Source organism: Herpailurus yagouaroundi, unplaced genomic scaffold (assembly GCF_014898765.1).
Source record: "Herpailurus yagouaroundi ecotype Mexico unplaced genomic scaffold, PumYag 196, whole genome shotgun sequence".
NCBI classification, from domain to species: Eukaryota; Metazoa; Chordata; class Mammalia; order Carnivora; family Felidae; genus Herpailurus; species Herpailurus yagouaroundi.
Window position 1 is genome coordinate 4750924 of NW_024412427.1, and position 16423 is coordinate 4767346.

General features: G+C 41.2%; 1 protein-coding gene across 9 annotated transcripts in view; it reads left to right on the forward strand.

The window, feature by feature from the left end:
* Positions 1–16423, forward strand: part of PTPRT (protein tyrosine phosphatase receptor type T) — a 793719-nt gene that overhangs the window by 766140 nt on the left and 11156 nt on the right. For all 9 annotated transcript variants that reach the window (XM_040447029.1, XM_040447037.1, XM_040447031.1 and 6 more), the window contains 2 exons: positions 14658–14783; positions 15647–15810. In XM_040447029.1, the coding sequence (XP_040302963.1) occupies positions 14658–14783; positions 15647–15810 (290 nt within the window). The remainder of the gene's footprint in view (positions 1–14657; positions 14784–15646; positions 15811–16423) is intronic.

Sequence of the window (16423 nt, forward strand, 5' to 3'; positions counted from 1 at the left end):
TTTTTTTTTTTTTTTTTTTTTTTTTTTTTTTTTTTAGTTTCTATATAATTTACTTCCACTAATCTTTATCATTTCCTTCCTTCTGCTAGTTTTTGGATTTGGGTTTTTTCCTTCTTTTTCTAACTCCTTGAGGTTATAAGATTGAGTTATTTGAGATTTCTCTAGCTTCCCTTTTAGAACAGCTTTTGCTAGATTCCAAGGGTTTTAGGCTGTTTTCATTTTTATACGTTTCCATGTATTTTTTTATTTCTTCTTTGATTTCTCAGTTGACCCATTCATTGTTTAGTAGCATGTTATTTAACCTCCATGTACTTGTGGTCTTTCCAGATTTTTGCTTGTGGTTGATTTCTACTTTCATAGCGTGGTGGTCAGAAAATATGCATAGTGAGACTTAGATCATTTTGAATCTGTTGTGTATGTTTCTCTGGGCTAATATGTGATCTATTCTGGATAATGTTCCATGTTCAGTTGTATATTCTGTTTTAGAATTGAATATTCTGAATACATCTGTTAGATCCATCTGGTCTAGTGTGTCATTCAAGCCCATTTCCTTGTTGATGTTCATTTGGATGATCTGTCCATTGATGTAAGTAAGGTATTAAGGTCCCCTAGAGTTATTGTATTATCATCAATTAGTTCCTTTGTGTTACTGAATTATATATTTGGGTGCTTCCAGATTTGGTGTATATATATATGTGTGTGTGCATACACACACACACACACATATATATATATAATTGCTGTTATCTTGTTGGATTATCCCCTTTATTATATAGTGTTCTTCTTTCTCTCTTTTCACAGACTCTTTTAAAGTCTATTTTGTCCAACATAAGTATTGCTATTCCAGCTTTATTTTGATACCCATTTGCATGATAAGTATTTCTTCATCCCCTCACTTTCAATCTGTGGGTGTCTTTTAAATATATTTTTTAATGTTTATTTGTTTTTGAGAGAGAGAGACAAAATGCAAGTGGGGGAGGAGCACAGAGAAGGAGACAGAATCCGAATCAAGCTCCAGACTCCGAGCTGTCAGCACAGAGCCCGACGTGGGGCTTAAACTCATGAATGGTGAGATCATGACCTGAGCCGAAGTTGGATGCCCAATGACTGAGCCACCCAAGGACCCCCAATCTGCAGGTGTCTTAAGACTAGAACGAGTCTCTTATAGGCAGCATATAAGTAGGTTTTTTATCCTTTCCACCACCCTGTGTCTTTGAGTGTTTAGTCCATTTACATTCGAAGTAATTATTGATATAGATGTATTTATTAACATTTTGTATTTGTTTTGTTGTTGGCTTTGTATGTTTTCTCTGTTCCTTTCTTCCCTCACTCTCTTCTCTCACTATAAATTGGCTTTCTTTCATAATGTATTTGACTTCCTTTCTGTTTTTTGCAGATTACTTTTTATTTTTGATTTGTGGTTACCATTATGTATGTAACAACTTCTACATATAGTAGTTATATTAAGTTGATGGTTGTTTAAATTTGACCCATTCTTTACTCCTCTCCTCCCCATATTTTAGATATATGGTATCATACTTTACTTCCTTTTATTTTGTGAGTCCTTTGATTTTTACAATATACTTATTTTCACTGCTTTTGTGCTTCCTACTGACTCTTATGGTCTCTCCTTTCTACATGAGTCCACTCTAACATTTTCTTGTAGGGCTGGTTTAGTGGTCATGAACTCCTTTAGTTTTGGTTTGTCTGGGAAACTCTTTCTCTTTCTATTCTGAATGATAGCCTTGTTGGTTAGAATATTCCAGGATGCAAATTTTTCCCATTCTGCATTTTGAATATATTATGCCACTCTATTCTGGCTTGCAGAGCTTCTGTTGAAAAATCTCCTGCCAGACTTATGGGTTTTCCCTTGTAAGTTACTGACTACTTTTGCTGCTTTAAAATGATTTTTGTTTATCAATACTTTTTGCCATTTTAATTACTATGTATCTTGGTATAGTCCCCCTTGGGTTGATTTTGTTGGGGGAATCACTGTGCCTCCTGGGTCTAGATATCTGTTTTCTCCTCAGATTAGGAAAATTCCAGCTATTATTTCTTCAAATAAATTTTCTGCCCTATTTTCTCCCTCTTCTGAGGTCCCTGCTATTATGCGTGATGGAGTAACTGAGTTCCTGAAGTCTTTTTTCATTTTGTATAATTTTTTTTCTCTCACCTGCTTAGCTTGATTACTTTCCATGACTCTGCCCTCCAGGTCACTAATTCATTCTTCTTCCTGCATGCTATTTATTCCATCTAATGGGTTTTTTTTTATTTCATTTATTGTGTTCATCACCTCTGGTTCTTTATCTCATTGTTAAAGTGTCTCTGATGTCCTCCACTCTTTTCTGAAGTTCAGTGCTTCAAATTCTCTATTTAGGCATATTACTTATCTCCATTTCACTTAGGTCTCTTGTTGTGGTTTTGTCCTGCTCTTTCATTTGGGACACATTCCTCTCATTTTTTCTAACTCTCTGTGTTTCTGTGTGTTAGGAATGTTAGCTGTGTCTCCTGTTGAAAGTAGTGGTGGGGCAAGCACTTTTAAAAAGGTGGCACTGTCCACTGCTGAGACCAGGGTGGCTGGGGCCACCCCACAAAGCATGCAGGGTGAGGCATGCAGTTTTAACAAGGTGCATGTGTCCTCTGTGAGAGGTTACCAGGTGCTGCCCTATCACTGCCAGGACTGAGTCCCTGCAAAGTGCACAGTCAGAAGATGTAGTGTTGGCAAGCTTTGCAAGGTATTCTCAGGGAGCAGCCCAAGCATCAAGGCTCAGGCAAATATGACTGGAAAGGACAGATCCGCCAAAGCAAAGGAGAGCAGGGCTTGGTGTAAGCAAGGTAGGTAGTTAACGTGGGTGCTGTGCTGGTTCCCGCAGGTAGCCGTGTGTTTATGCTGGGGGGCAGGGGAGGAAATTGGCACCTGCCAGCTCTTTTGTTTCTGGAGGAGTCTCCCTGTGAATCCTCCCCTCTGGGACACCCTCTGAAATGAGTAAATAACTCTCCCACCCATATGCCCCTGGCATTTTTCAAACTGCTGATTCTAGGCTGGATCTCTGTGGGCTGTTATGCTATCTCTTTAAGCATGGAGACTTTGCTTCCTAATGCCCTCCTTGACTCTCCCAGAGCCAAGCCTGCTGATTTTAAAATTCCAGGCTCTAAGTCCCCCTAGTTGTAAGAACTCACAAAATTCACCCCCTTTGGTTTCAAAGCCAAATGTTATGGGGATTCACCTTCCCTGTGCAAGCTCTGTTGTGATAGTTTTTTTCCTCCCCTCTCCTCACCCACAACTCCCTCCCTCCCAAGGATGGCCCATGAGTTGGTTTAGCTCCCCACCACAGCTCCACCCTTCCTACCCTCTTTAATGTTGCCTCTTCTCTACATTTAGTTGTGGAATCTGTTCTTCCAGTCTTCAGGTTATTTTTTGCATTATTTGCACTGTTGTGTTATCTAGTTGTATCCATGGGATGAAGTGAGCTTAGGGTCCTCCTACTCCAACATCTTCCCCATAAGTCCTGCCTGAGTGCTCTCTTTAATACCTCTTTCTCAAGCCTGCCCTGAGCCTTTGACATCCCCTCATTCTACCATCCTCTGTACATATTCTCCTAAACTCCTACCCTGAGAACAGATTCCGATGCAACTGTCATAAGAAAGTTCCCCCACTGCATGGGGATTACATTATTCACCCTTGGGGGCTGTTGAGAGGCAGAATTGAGAAAGATACGCTTTGGTCACCAACGATGTGCCTTTCTCTCTCCCTTGCTTTTTACCTGCCACCTCACCCTCTCTCTTCCTTAGCTGGCCAATTATATGTTTTGGTTCTTAATAGAATCTCTTTAAAGGAATTTTATAATCACTGATCTGAATCTTATAACTAATTCAGGTGACTTTCATATTATTTCTTAGAAATACTAATTCAACTACATCTTCAAGTGGCCCAGGATTGATTTCCCCTACTATGAACCTTGATAAGCTTGATAAGTAGAATCTTTCATTTCTGAAGCTGTGTGATATTACTGGCCTTTCCATTTTACCAAAATATTGTTTAATTAACAAAAGGCATAACTAAGGTGCACTACAATGTGCTTTTAAATTGTTTATTCCAAAAATAGGCCCATATGGTAGTTTTCATTCAACTCATCAGAGTGTGTTTATTCCAGCAACTAACTAGCTTTCTGATTCCATCAGCAAGAAAATGATGTTCAACAGTGAGGGTACCTCCACATTTGTTATATTTCACATGTGAACTTGCACTCCCAAAGGACATCTTTTCATGGCCCAAACAGCTATGGAGATCACTAGGTGGAATAACGTATGGCAGCTGCTCCAGGGCTGTCCACACATGCTTGGTTTAACTTGTTCTAACAATAAATAGCAAAAGTCCCTCTGCTTTTCTGGAAGAAGCATGGGCATTTCTAAATCATATGCTGCAACTGGACTGGCTTCCTATTCCAGATGTGATAAGCAACACACTGACTGTGCGTATTTGCAATAGTGAAGCCCTCCCCTCTAAACCATCCCTCCCCAGGCTGTTGGGTGAGAAAAGGAGGAGGGAGGGGCCAGGACATGATGTGGGAAAGGGCCATTGATCCAGACTCTAGGCTAGAGGATTGAAACCTATTCTTGGAAAAAGCCTCTTCAAAAGGTTTTCAACTGAATTTTAAAAAATGCCAAAGTTGCATTGAGTGTTCATGCAGCCCCAGGTTAGCTGTGTTCTCATGTTCTTAGAGCTAAGTCGGCCTCCTTGAATCCCCCCATTTTCCAGGACCTCCTGGAATCTTTGGAAGAAACCACATGTCTCCTTGGAGCTCGGGAAGATGAAAAAGTAGGAGGACCCTGACCTCACCCTATCCCACATTTCAATTAGATATCACTCACATCCCAAGTCAACAAACCAGAGAGTGATATGAAGACTGGCAGAACAAACTCCACAACTATAGATAAGCTGCATCTGAAAGGTTAGAAAGGTCAGAAAGGTAAAGGGATGTGGCCCACAGGAGGGAATGAACTATGTGTGCAGAGGAGAGAAATGAGCCCTTGAACCAGGGAGTTCACATGAGGAAGACTAATGTTTGGCTTTAAAAACCAGAGGGGCTAAATTCTGTGAGTTTATAAAAGCAATGGTTACTTGGAGCCTAGAGTTTTAAAAGTCAACTGACTCAGCACTGGGCAAGCCAGGACAGTGAATGAAAGCTGGGTCACCACCCTTAAAGAAATAGCAGCCTACAGAGAAAAGCAACATAAAAGCAGCAGTTTATACAACACCAGGACAAACAGAAGGCCTGTTCATACTGATTTAAGAGTGTATTGTTGGAATTCTCTGAAGGCAAGGGAGCTGGCAGTCACCATGTTCCTCCCCTGCCTCCCAGCATAAATACAGAGCCACCTGCAAGAGGCAGGGATGCACAGATACATCTGCCTGACCCTTTGGCAATGAACCACACCCATGAGTTCTCCTGAAGACTCACCCACTCCAAGACTGCTAGCCTCTGCCTTGGGCTCAGGGCAAATTTTGTTAAAGCTGCACGTGTGCCCTAAGCAGCCAATGGGTGCACAGCTGCCTCAGTGTACCACACACATCTGCCATGCCCCCAGCTGCCATTTCATGACACACCTGGCCACATACCCACAGCCACCATCATGCACCAGACCCAGCTGCTTCCAGCCTCGCACCCCTGACTCACAGCCCCTACCAGCCCCAGCATGCAGCCACAAGCCGACAGTGTTTCAGAACTGGTGGCCCAGGAAAAACTTTGATAATACCACTATCCTGCTCCCAATTTCCCCAGCAGCAAGCCCCCTTGGAGCTGGTCTTCCTGGGTCCCACAAACACCACAGAGAGCAAGCACAGCCCACAACAGGCAGAGTCAGTGCAGACAACTTCACTGAAAGGAAAAGTGACTCAGACACAACAGTAAGGTATAAGTAGTGCCTCGTTGCTGAAGTGCCAGTTTTTAGTGAACAGGGGACACTGTACTCCAGGGTACTCCAGGACCTCCTCTTCATAAATTCACTACTTTCAAGAGCAGAAGACACAGTTGGCTTTAATACACAGAAACAGGCATAAAGCGGTAGAGAAAATAGAAATTTATCCCCAGTGAAATAACAGGACAAGGCCACAGGCAGAGATCTAAGTGAAACAGATATAAGTAACATGGCTGATAGAAAATTTAACACAATGAACAAAAGGATACTCACTTGATTTGAGAAAAGAGTGGAGGACATCAGTGAGACCCTTAACAAAGAGATAAGAAATAACTTGGCAAAGATAAAGGGCTAAATAAATGAAATGAGAAACACACCTGATAGAATGAACAACAGGATGGAAGAAGGAGAGCAATGTATTAAAGACTTAGAAGACAACTAGAAAGTAATCAGGCTGAACGAAAGAAAGAATTACACAAAACAGAAATAGACTTAGAGAGATGGCTTCATCAAACATAATAATATTCATATTATGGGAGTCCCAGAAGAAGGAGAGAGAGAGAAGAGGGGCAGAGAGTTTATTTAAAGAAATAACAGTTGAAAACTTCCCTAATCTGGGAAGGAAACAGATATCCAGATCTAGGAGGCACAGAGAACTCCCATGAAAAATCAACAAAAGCATATCCACACCAAGTAATTAAACTTGCAAAATGTGATAAAGAAAAAATTTTTAAGCAACAAAGTCAGTAACTTACAAAGGAAAACCCATAAGGCTAGCAGGAGATTTTTCACAGAAACTTTGCAAGCCAGAAGGGAGAGACATAATATATTTGAAGTGTTAAATGGGGAAAATCTGCAGCCAAGAATATTCTATCCAGCAAGGATATCATTCAGAATCTATCTCAGAAGGAGAGATAAAGTTTCCCAGACAAACAAAAACTAAAGGTGTTTGAGACCACTGAAGCAGCCATGCAAAAAATATTACAGGGGACTCTTTGAGTGGAAAGGAGAGACAAAAAATGACAGTATAAACACAAGAAACACAAAGCCAGTGAAATGAATATTTCTGTAAAAAAAAGTCAAGTAACTCAAAGAATATAAAATATAATACCATATACCTAAAACGTGGGGAAGAAGGAAAAGAATGGATTCAAACTTAAATGACCATCAACTTAATACAGACTGCTATATGCAGAAGCTGTATACAGACCTAATGTAACCATATCAAAAACCACTAATAAACCTATAAAGAGTAGAGAAAGAAATCTAAATTGTCACTAAAGAAAATAAGCAAAACACGAAGAGCAGAGAAAATCTTCAGAAAAAAAACACAAAACAAGTAATAAAATGGCAATAAATACATATCAGTAATTACTTTGAATGTAAATGGACTAAATGCTCCAAACAAAAGACACAGGTAACAGAGTGGCTAAAAAGTGCCTATAAGAGATTCATTTTAGAGCTAAAGACACCAGCAGATTCAAAGTGAGGGGATGGAGAAACATCTATCATGCAAGTGGATGTCAAAAGAAAGCCAGAGTAGCAATACTTACTTTGGACAATATGGACATTAACACAAAGACTATAACAAGAGACAAAGAAGAGACACTATATAATAATAAAAGAGGCGATTTAACAAGAAGATATAGCAATTATAAATATACATGCTCAATGTGGGAGCACCCAGATACATAAAACAGTTAATAACAAATATAGAGGAAATAATTGATAATAATAAAATAATAGTAGGGGACTTTAACATCTCCCACTTACATCAGTGGACAGATCTAAACAACCATCAAGAAGGAAACAATAGCTTTGAATGACATACTAGAACAGATGGATTTAACAGATATATTCAGAACATTCCATTCTAAAACAGCAGAATACACATTCTTTTCAAATACATGTAGAACATTTCCAGAATAGATCACATATTAGCCCAGAAAACCATACTCAAAAAATTCAAGAAGGTAAAAGTCCTGCCATGCATCTTTTCTGACCACAATGCTATGAAACTACAGGTCAACCACAAGTAAAAATCTGGAAATACCACAAATACATAGAGGTCAAATAACATACTACTAAAACAATGAATGAGTCAACCAACAAATCAAAGAAGAAATCAAAAAGTACACTGAAACAAAACGAAAACATAATGGTCCAAAACCTTTGGGATACTTCAAAAGCAGTTCTAAGAGGAAAGTTTATAGCAAGCTAGACTTATCTCAAGAAGCAAGAAAAATCTCAAAAAGTTAAACTCACACTTAAAGCAACTAGAAAAAGAGCAAATGAAACCTAAAACATCAGAAGGAAGGAAATAATAAAGATTACAGCAGAAATGATACAGAAACTAAAAACAAAAAACCAAAAAAAAAAAAAAAATCAATAGAACAGATCAATGAAACCAGGATCTAGTTCTTTGAAAAAATCAATAAAATCAATAAACCTCTAGCCAGACTTATCAAGGAAAATAAAGGACCCAAATAAATAAAATCACAAATGAGAGTAGAAATAACAAACATACATACGACAGACATACACTCAGAATATTATGAAAAACTATATGCCAACAAATTGGACAACCTAGAAGAAATGAATAAATTCCTAGAAACCCAAAACTGAAAGAAGAATAAATAGAAAATTTGAACAGACCAGCAAAGAAATTGAATCAGTAATCAAAACATTACCAACAAACACAAGTCCAGAACCAGATGGCATTATAGGCAAATTCTACCAAATGTTTAAAGGAGAGTACTTATTCTTCTTAAACTTTTCAGAAAACTAGGAAAGAAAGAAAGGAAAGGAAAACTTCCAAATTCATTCTATCAGGCCAGCATTACCAGATAAAGACTCCACTAAAAAAGAGAACTACAGGCCAATATCCCTAATTAACATAGATGCCAAAATCCTCAACAAAATACTACTAGCAAACTGCATCTGATAATACATTAAAAAATCATGTACCACGATCAAGCGAGATTTAATCCCGGGTTGCAAACATGGTATAATATTCACAAATCAATTGATGTGATCAATAAGAGAAAGGATGAGAACCATATGACCATTTTTTTAATATGAAATTTATTGTCAAATTGATTTCCATACAACACCCAGTGCTCATCCCAACAGGTGCCCTCCTCATTGCCCATCACTGACTTTCCCCTCCCTCTCACCCCCCATCAACCCTCAGTTTATTTGAGCATTTCAATAGACACAGAAAAAGCATTTGATAAGTATAACGTCCATTCATAATTAAAACCCTCAACAAAGTAGGTTTAGAGAGAACATACCTTAACATCATAAAGGCCTTATTTGAAAAACCCATAGCTAACATCATCCTCAGTGGGAAAAACCTGAGAGCTTTTCCCCTAAGGCCAGGAACAACAGAAGGAGGTCCACTCTCACCATTTTTATTCAGTGTAGGACTGTAAGTCCTGGCGACAGCAATCAGACAACAAAAGGAAATAAAAAGCATTCATATCAGTAAGGAAGAAGGAAAACTTACACTATTTGCAGATGACATGATATGATATATAGAAAACCCAAAAGACCCCACCAAAAACTACTAGAACTGATTTAAAAATTCAGTAAAATCACAGGATACAAAATCAATGTACAGAAATCCCTTGCATTACTATACGCCAATAATGGAGCAGCAGAAAAAAATTAAGAAAACAATCCCATTTACAATTGCACCCAAAACAATAAGATACCTAGGAATGAATCTAACCAAGGAGCTGAAAGAGCTGTACTCTGAAAACTATAAAACAGTCATGAAAGAAACTGACACAAAGAAATGGAAAAACATTCCATGCTCATGGATTGGAAAAACAATTATTGTTAAAACATCTATATTATCCAAAGCAATGTACATATTTAATGCAATCCCTATCAAAATACCAACAGCAGTTTTCACAGAACTAGAGCAAACAATCCTAAAATTTGTATGGAGCCACAAAAGACTCCACCCAAATAGCCAAAGCAGTCTTGAAAAAGCAAAGCAAAGCTGGGGACATCACAACTCTGGACTTTAAGTTATAAACAAAGCTGTAATAATCAAAACAGTATGGAACTTATATAAAAATAGATACACAGACCAATGGAATAGAATAGACTATCCAGAAATAAACCCACAACTGTATGGTCTATTGATCTTCAACAAAGCAGGAAAGAATATCCAATGGGAAAAAGTCTCTTTGGCAAATGGTGTTGGGAAAACTGGACAGATACATGCAGAAGAATGAAACTGGACCACTTTCTTACACCATACACAGAAATAAATTCAAAATGGAGTAAATATCTAAATGTGAGGCAGGAAACCATAAAAATCTTAAGGGAGAACACAAACAACTTATTTGACATCAACTGTAACTTCTTTCTAGATGTATCTCCTGAGGCAAGGGAAACAAAAGCAAAAATTAATTATTGGGGCTACATCAAAATAAAAGGCTTCTGCACAGGGAAGGAAACAATCAACAAAACTAAAAGGCAACCAATGGGATTAGAGAAGATACATGCAAATTATATATCCAATAAAGAATTAGTATCCAAAACGTAAAGAATTTAGAAAACCCAACCCCCCAAAAACAATAATCCAATTTAAAAATGGGCAGAAGACATGAACAGACATATCTCCAAAGAAGACATCCAGATGGCCAATAGATACATGAAAAGACACTCGTTATCACTTATCATCAGAGAAATACCAACCAAACTACCATGAGCTACACCTCACACCCGTCAGAATGGAAAAAATCAAGAACTCAAGATACAACAGATGTTGCTGAGAATGTGGAGAAAGGAGAACCCTCTTGCACTGTTGGAATACATACTGGTGCAGCCACTGTGGGAAACAGTATGGATTTTCCTCAGAAACTTAAAAATAGAACTATCTTATGATCCAGCAATCGCACTACTGGGTATTTACCCAAAAACTATAAAAACACCCATTCAGAAGGATACATGCACCCCTATGTTTACAGCAGCATTATTTGCAATAGCCAATAATGTTTCCATCGATTGAAGAATGGATAAGCATGTGGTGTGTGTACACACACACACACATACACACACAATGGAATATTATTCAGCCATAAAAAAGAATGAAATCTTGCCATTTGCAATAACATGGATGGAGCTACAGAGTATTATGCTAAGTGAAATAAGTCAGAGAAAGACAATTGCCATATGACTTCACTCACATGTGGAATTTAAGAAGAAAAACACACCAGCAAAAGGAAAAAACGAAGAAAGACAAATCAAGAAGCAGACTCTTATCTACAGAGAACAAACTGATGGTCACCAGAGGGCAGAAGGGTGAAGGGATGGTTGAAATAAGTGATGGGGATTAAGGAGTACACTCGTCATAATGAGCACTGGGTGATGGATAGAAGAGCAGAATCACTATACCGTATACCTGAAACTCACAGAACACTATGTTAACTAATGCTAATTAAAATAAAAAAATTTTAAATAATAAAATACTAATTGTTAGCTTAAGAAAAAAAAGAAACCATAAGCCTCCCTCCCCAAGAGTTCTGTAAATCACTGGTATTTACATGCTCATGTAATTTATGTGCTCATGCTCAGGTTCCTCAGTTCACATATGTGGCCTCTGCTCCATTTCCATGTTTCCCAGGGAGCAAAGTTCAATTCTTCACTGGTTTCTACAAGAAATCCATGTGCATTGAGCACTGTACATGTTATCAATTTACTGAATACTTGGGAGTTTGGGGGGTTACATGAAACAGTGATCCACCTTCCACCCTTTCACTGGCTCTCCTATGCTCCCAAACTTTGTCATCTCCCAGGTCCCTCTTAATAACAACCCACAGCTCTCTCTCCTTTGACATGCAGAGCAGTGTCCCCATGCCCAGGATACTGCCCACCCCACTGCTACCCCAGTGGCTACCCTACTGGCTGATCAGGAATTTTCACAAGGGCAATCGTATGGCTATTATCCTAAGGCGAAATTTTCATAAAGGATACTAAGTAGAGGGGGGAAATAAAACCCTCAGTTTATCCCTCTTGTTTTGAATAACCACCCCACACACACTGCCTGCTAACTATAGCTCACATTTGTTGAATATTCACTAAATATCCCATGATAAGTAACACATTAGATTCCCAGCCACTCATAACCCAGAGAAGCTAAAAGAGTTGGCCAAGTTACTCAGCTGGAAGGCATCAGGGCTGGGATTTGAACCCAGAGCACTTCAAGTGGGAGCCCCACTACGTTTTGCTACACAGCGTACATAGACCTAAATGGCAGTACCCGTACTGAGGCACCATCCCACCACTTGGACACCAGGACAGCCTTGAGCTAAACAAAAGAGGACATTCTTGTTGGTGGAATCCTTTCTGAGCCCTAAAAGGTCACTGGGAACTGAACACTGGCTTCCTCTCTTCTTTCTCCTGCTTCCCATGGCTGGATTATGTGTGACATCCTGGGCTGTGGGGAGACCTGATGGTGTTTGGCAGCTCAAACACCACATGTGCCCACACATCACCCAGCTGGATGTCACGGTGCTGCTGTGGTCTCACGAATTAAGGACCTTAAGTGACAGGATGGCTCCGATTTAGGATTAGAAGGACCCTGCAACCTTCCCCACCCTCTGGGCATTATGGGAAAGTGACCTGGAAAATCAAATGTAGAGAGGTGTCCCAAAATATAGGAGTCTTGTTTGAGGCACAGTAGAACCTATTAGCTTGAGAAATTGGTCTGGAAATCTTATTAAAAGAGACAAATCATTCCACCTTCTCTCTGGACTGAAAATATTGGGGGTAATAGACTTTCTCTGAAGCCTGGGACCCGTGTACCTCATGTCAGGATCACAGCCAACCTCTGGCAAGACTCAATTCAATGCAAGTGATAAAGGTTATTATTTTTTTTAATGGGCAGTTCTGATTAATTCTGATTTCTTTGGCCAGCCACCGACTTATCTCTACTAGTCCCTCATTACTGTGAAGGTTGCAAGCCAGAAGAGCCAATGGCAAAGAGAAATGAAGTTCAAATTATGGATTTGTCATTATTGCACAGCTCAGCAGATAACTGTCCTGCCCCCTCCACCACCGACACACACACACACACACACACACACACACACACACACACACACTGAATGTGCTCAATTAACCTGCAGTGGGGATGGGAAAGCAAGGCACCATTGCATTGTGAAACCTAGCCTTGCTAGTCTTGGCTATTTAAAGGAAATGATAAAAAGAGTACTTCAAACGTATAGGTTAGCTATTATTATGGTGGTTGTGTTTGCTGGATACTGATAGGTTCCGGAATAATGCAAATCACTGGAATTTAGCAGATGCTTATTCCATGCCTGGCACTGTGCTGAGGGCTTTCCTCACATGTATCATCTCCTTTATCCTTAGAACAACAATGAAGGTCAAGAGTTGGCAAACTTTCTCTATAAAGGACAAAAAAGGAAATATTTGAGGTTTTGAAGTCTATTTTAGGTTATGCGGGGTATTCTCAACTACTCAAATCTGCCATTGTGGCTTGACAACAACCATAGACAATATGTAAATTAGTAATTATGGATGTGTTTCAATAAAACTGTATTTACAAATTCAGCCAACTGGCCAGGTGTAGCCTGTAGGCCATCATTTGAACATGTTATTCCCAATCTGGAGGTTGGGTTCTTTTCTCTCTCCTACATCCTCCTTCCTCCCTGCTCTTCCATTCTGGTTCTAGTTATGGAGGAAGAATAGAATAAAAGATGTTTTTGCACATGACTGCCCAGAGAGAGTTGGCTGTTCTCTGTCAACAAAAGGGAGAAGGATTGTTTTCATGAAAATCCTGCATCTGTGGTGGCTGTAGGGGGCCATCGGAGTCCCATGGGTCACCTATCAATCTAGCTCCTTGTCTGCAAGCTCGATGTAGGCTATGGCAGACCCCACTGGTGAAAGACTTGATCCCAACCTGCTCTCAGAAGACATGGTGGGTCTTTATGAGCCTCGGGTACATTTTCCAATACCTTGCCAATGGTCTAACACATGACCTCTTTGTCCACACTGGGGTGGTCCCCAACAAGCCTGCAGCTGCAATCTTAGCTTCCATCTGAGCCCCAACCATGGGCCTGTAGACCTGGACAGGGTCCATCTCCATGCCCCTTAGAAACTGGGGATTTGAGGAAGCTTTGTGCCTCTCTGAGCCACAATACCCGCCACCTACCTGAATATTCTTTTCCCAACTAAAGTCACGTAACAGCTCCACAGATACCAGGGAATAAATTATCTGTCTCTCCTTGATGGCACTATAAACATAGGGAACAATTTAGGATCTCAGACTAGGGTTTCTCAATCTCTGCTCTATTGATATGTGGGGCCAGATCGCACTCAGGAACAATCATGCACACTGTAGGATGGTTAGCAGCATCCTGGCCTCTATGCACTAAATGCCCATAGCAACCCCCAGGTGTGACCATCAAAAGTGTCTCCAGACACTGCCAAATGTCCCTTAGCTGACAAAACAACTTCTGGCTGAAAGCCACTGTCTAGTTAAAGGGCAATCATTGCACTGCCTTTTGCTCTCAGCTGTAGGTTCTAACTCAATTCCAGAAAAATAGGAAAGATCACAGGCAGGATCACCATTTCCCACCTAATACTCTAATACTTCTAGCCAGTGTTTCCTGCAGGCAATAAGAAAGGCTTGGTGGTAAATGAGATCAGCACCCCCCACCCCTCCTTGACCTCTCCCTCTGATCTCTCCCTTGCCCCAGCTCTGTATGCAGTACTGGCCTGAGAAGACCTCTGGATGCTATGGGCCCATCCAGGTGGAGTTCGTGTCTGCAGACATCGATGAGGACATCATCCACAGAATATTCCGCATCTGTAACATGGCTCGGGTAAGTGGATGTCCACTATCACTTCCTGTGCTGCTCCCCCACCCCAAAACAGATGAGGGCTAGTGGGAGAAGATGACACACACCAGCCAGGAGTCTGTGCTGTACTCTCCTGATAATCCCAACTTTGGGGAAGCGGTGCCTCTGCCGATTCCGGCTCCAGACCCAACCATGGCTCCAGCACTCAGACATGCATGGGGAGACACCCAGCCTGCCATCTGCCTGTTTCCGACACACTTGCTGCCATGTAGTCAAAACTTCTCAGGAATTAGTGCTTCCCCACTGTGTCGCACTATGTTGGCATGAGTTGATGCAGCCTTTGATTGGATCCAGTAGGCTTTGGGCTAGACCTGAAGAACACCAAGATGAAAAATAATTAGTTGCTTCCATGGGGAAATTCACTGGCTAGGTAGAGAAGTATTAGGTGGGAAGGGCAGATCAGTAGTCTATGAAATGGGTAATGAAGACTTTGGTCTTTACTGGGGCCCTGGGGTGAACAGAACTGTGTCTCTTCCTCAGTTCACTGTCCAGTGGGAACATGAGATATGTTCTGGCACGTGAACCTCAGGGAGAGAGACAAATTCTGCCCAGTGGAGTGAGTCAGGGAAGGCTTTTCCTATAGAAAGGGACATTTGAATTGGGTTTTGGAAACTGAGTAGTTTTGCAGGTAGAGGGGCATGCAGGGAAGTCATGGCAGGAGAATTAGTGTGCACAAAGGTATAAGGATGAGAATGGGGAGAGACAGACTGTGATGACATGGCATACAGCCCATTTAGTCTGTCTTCCACTGCAGTGATGCAGCCCCCAGGGTAGCTGAAGGGTCTGCATCCCCAGAAGCACAGCCCTAACAGCTTCTCCGCTTTCAGCCTCAGGATGGGTACCGCATAGTCCAGCACCTCCAGTACATTGGCTGGCCTGCCTACCGCGACACGCCCCCCTCCAAGCGCTCTCTGCTCAAAGTGGTCCGCCGGCTGGAGAAGTGGCAGGAGCAGTATGACGGGAGGGAGGGCCGAACCGTGGTCCACTGCCTGTGAGTACCTTGGTGGGGCCTCTGGGGCAGCAGGGTGGTGGTGACAGGGCATCTGTCCTTGAGGATGCCACTGCCCACAAACACCAGCCATAGGCACGCCTGGCCATACCACCTCTCAACATCTCTCAAAGGCCAAGGGACAGGTGTTCAAGGAAATATAACCTTTCATGGACTGGGGTTGCCAGTTTGTTGTCCTGAATTAAGATTATATGACACGTCATTGATACAGAACCTGGTAAACTTTCATAGACATAGGGAGTGGGCAGGCCACTCCATATCACTCTTTTTAAATTTTTTTAATGTTTATTTATTATTGAGAGACACAGACAGAGAGAGACAGAGCATGAGCATGGGAGGGACAGAGAGAGGAGGAGACACAGAATCTGAAGCAGGCTCCAGGCTCTGAGCTGTCAGCACAGAGCCCGATGTAGGGCTCCAACTCACAGACCACGAGATCATGACCTGAGTTGAAGTCGGACACTTAACCGACTGAGCCACCCAGGTGCCCATCCATATCACTCTTAATGGGGAGAGGAGCCCCAACCCCCAACAAGAGGCATGATGTGTCCTCTTAGTCACTAGAAAGCTATGACAGAGTGGGTTCCACTGACTA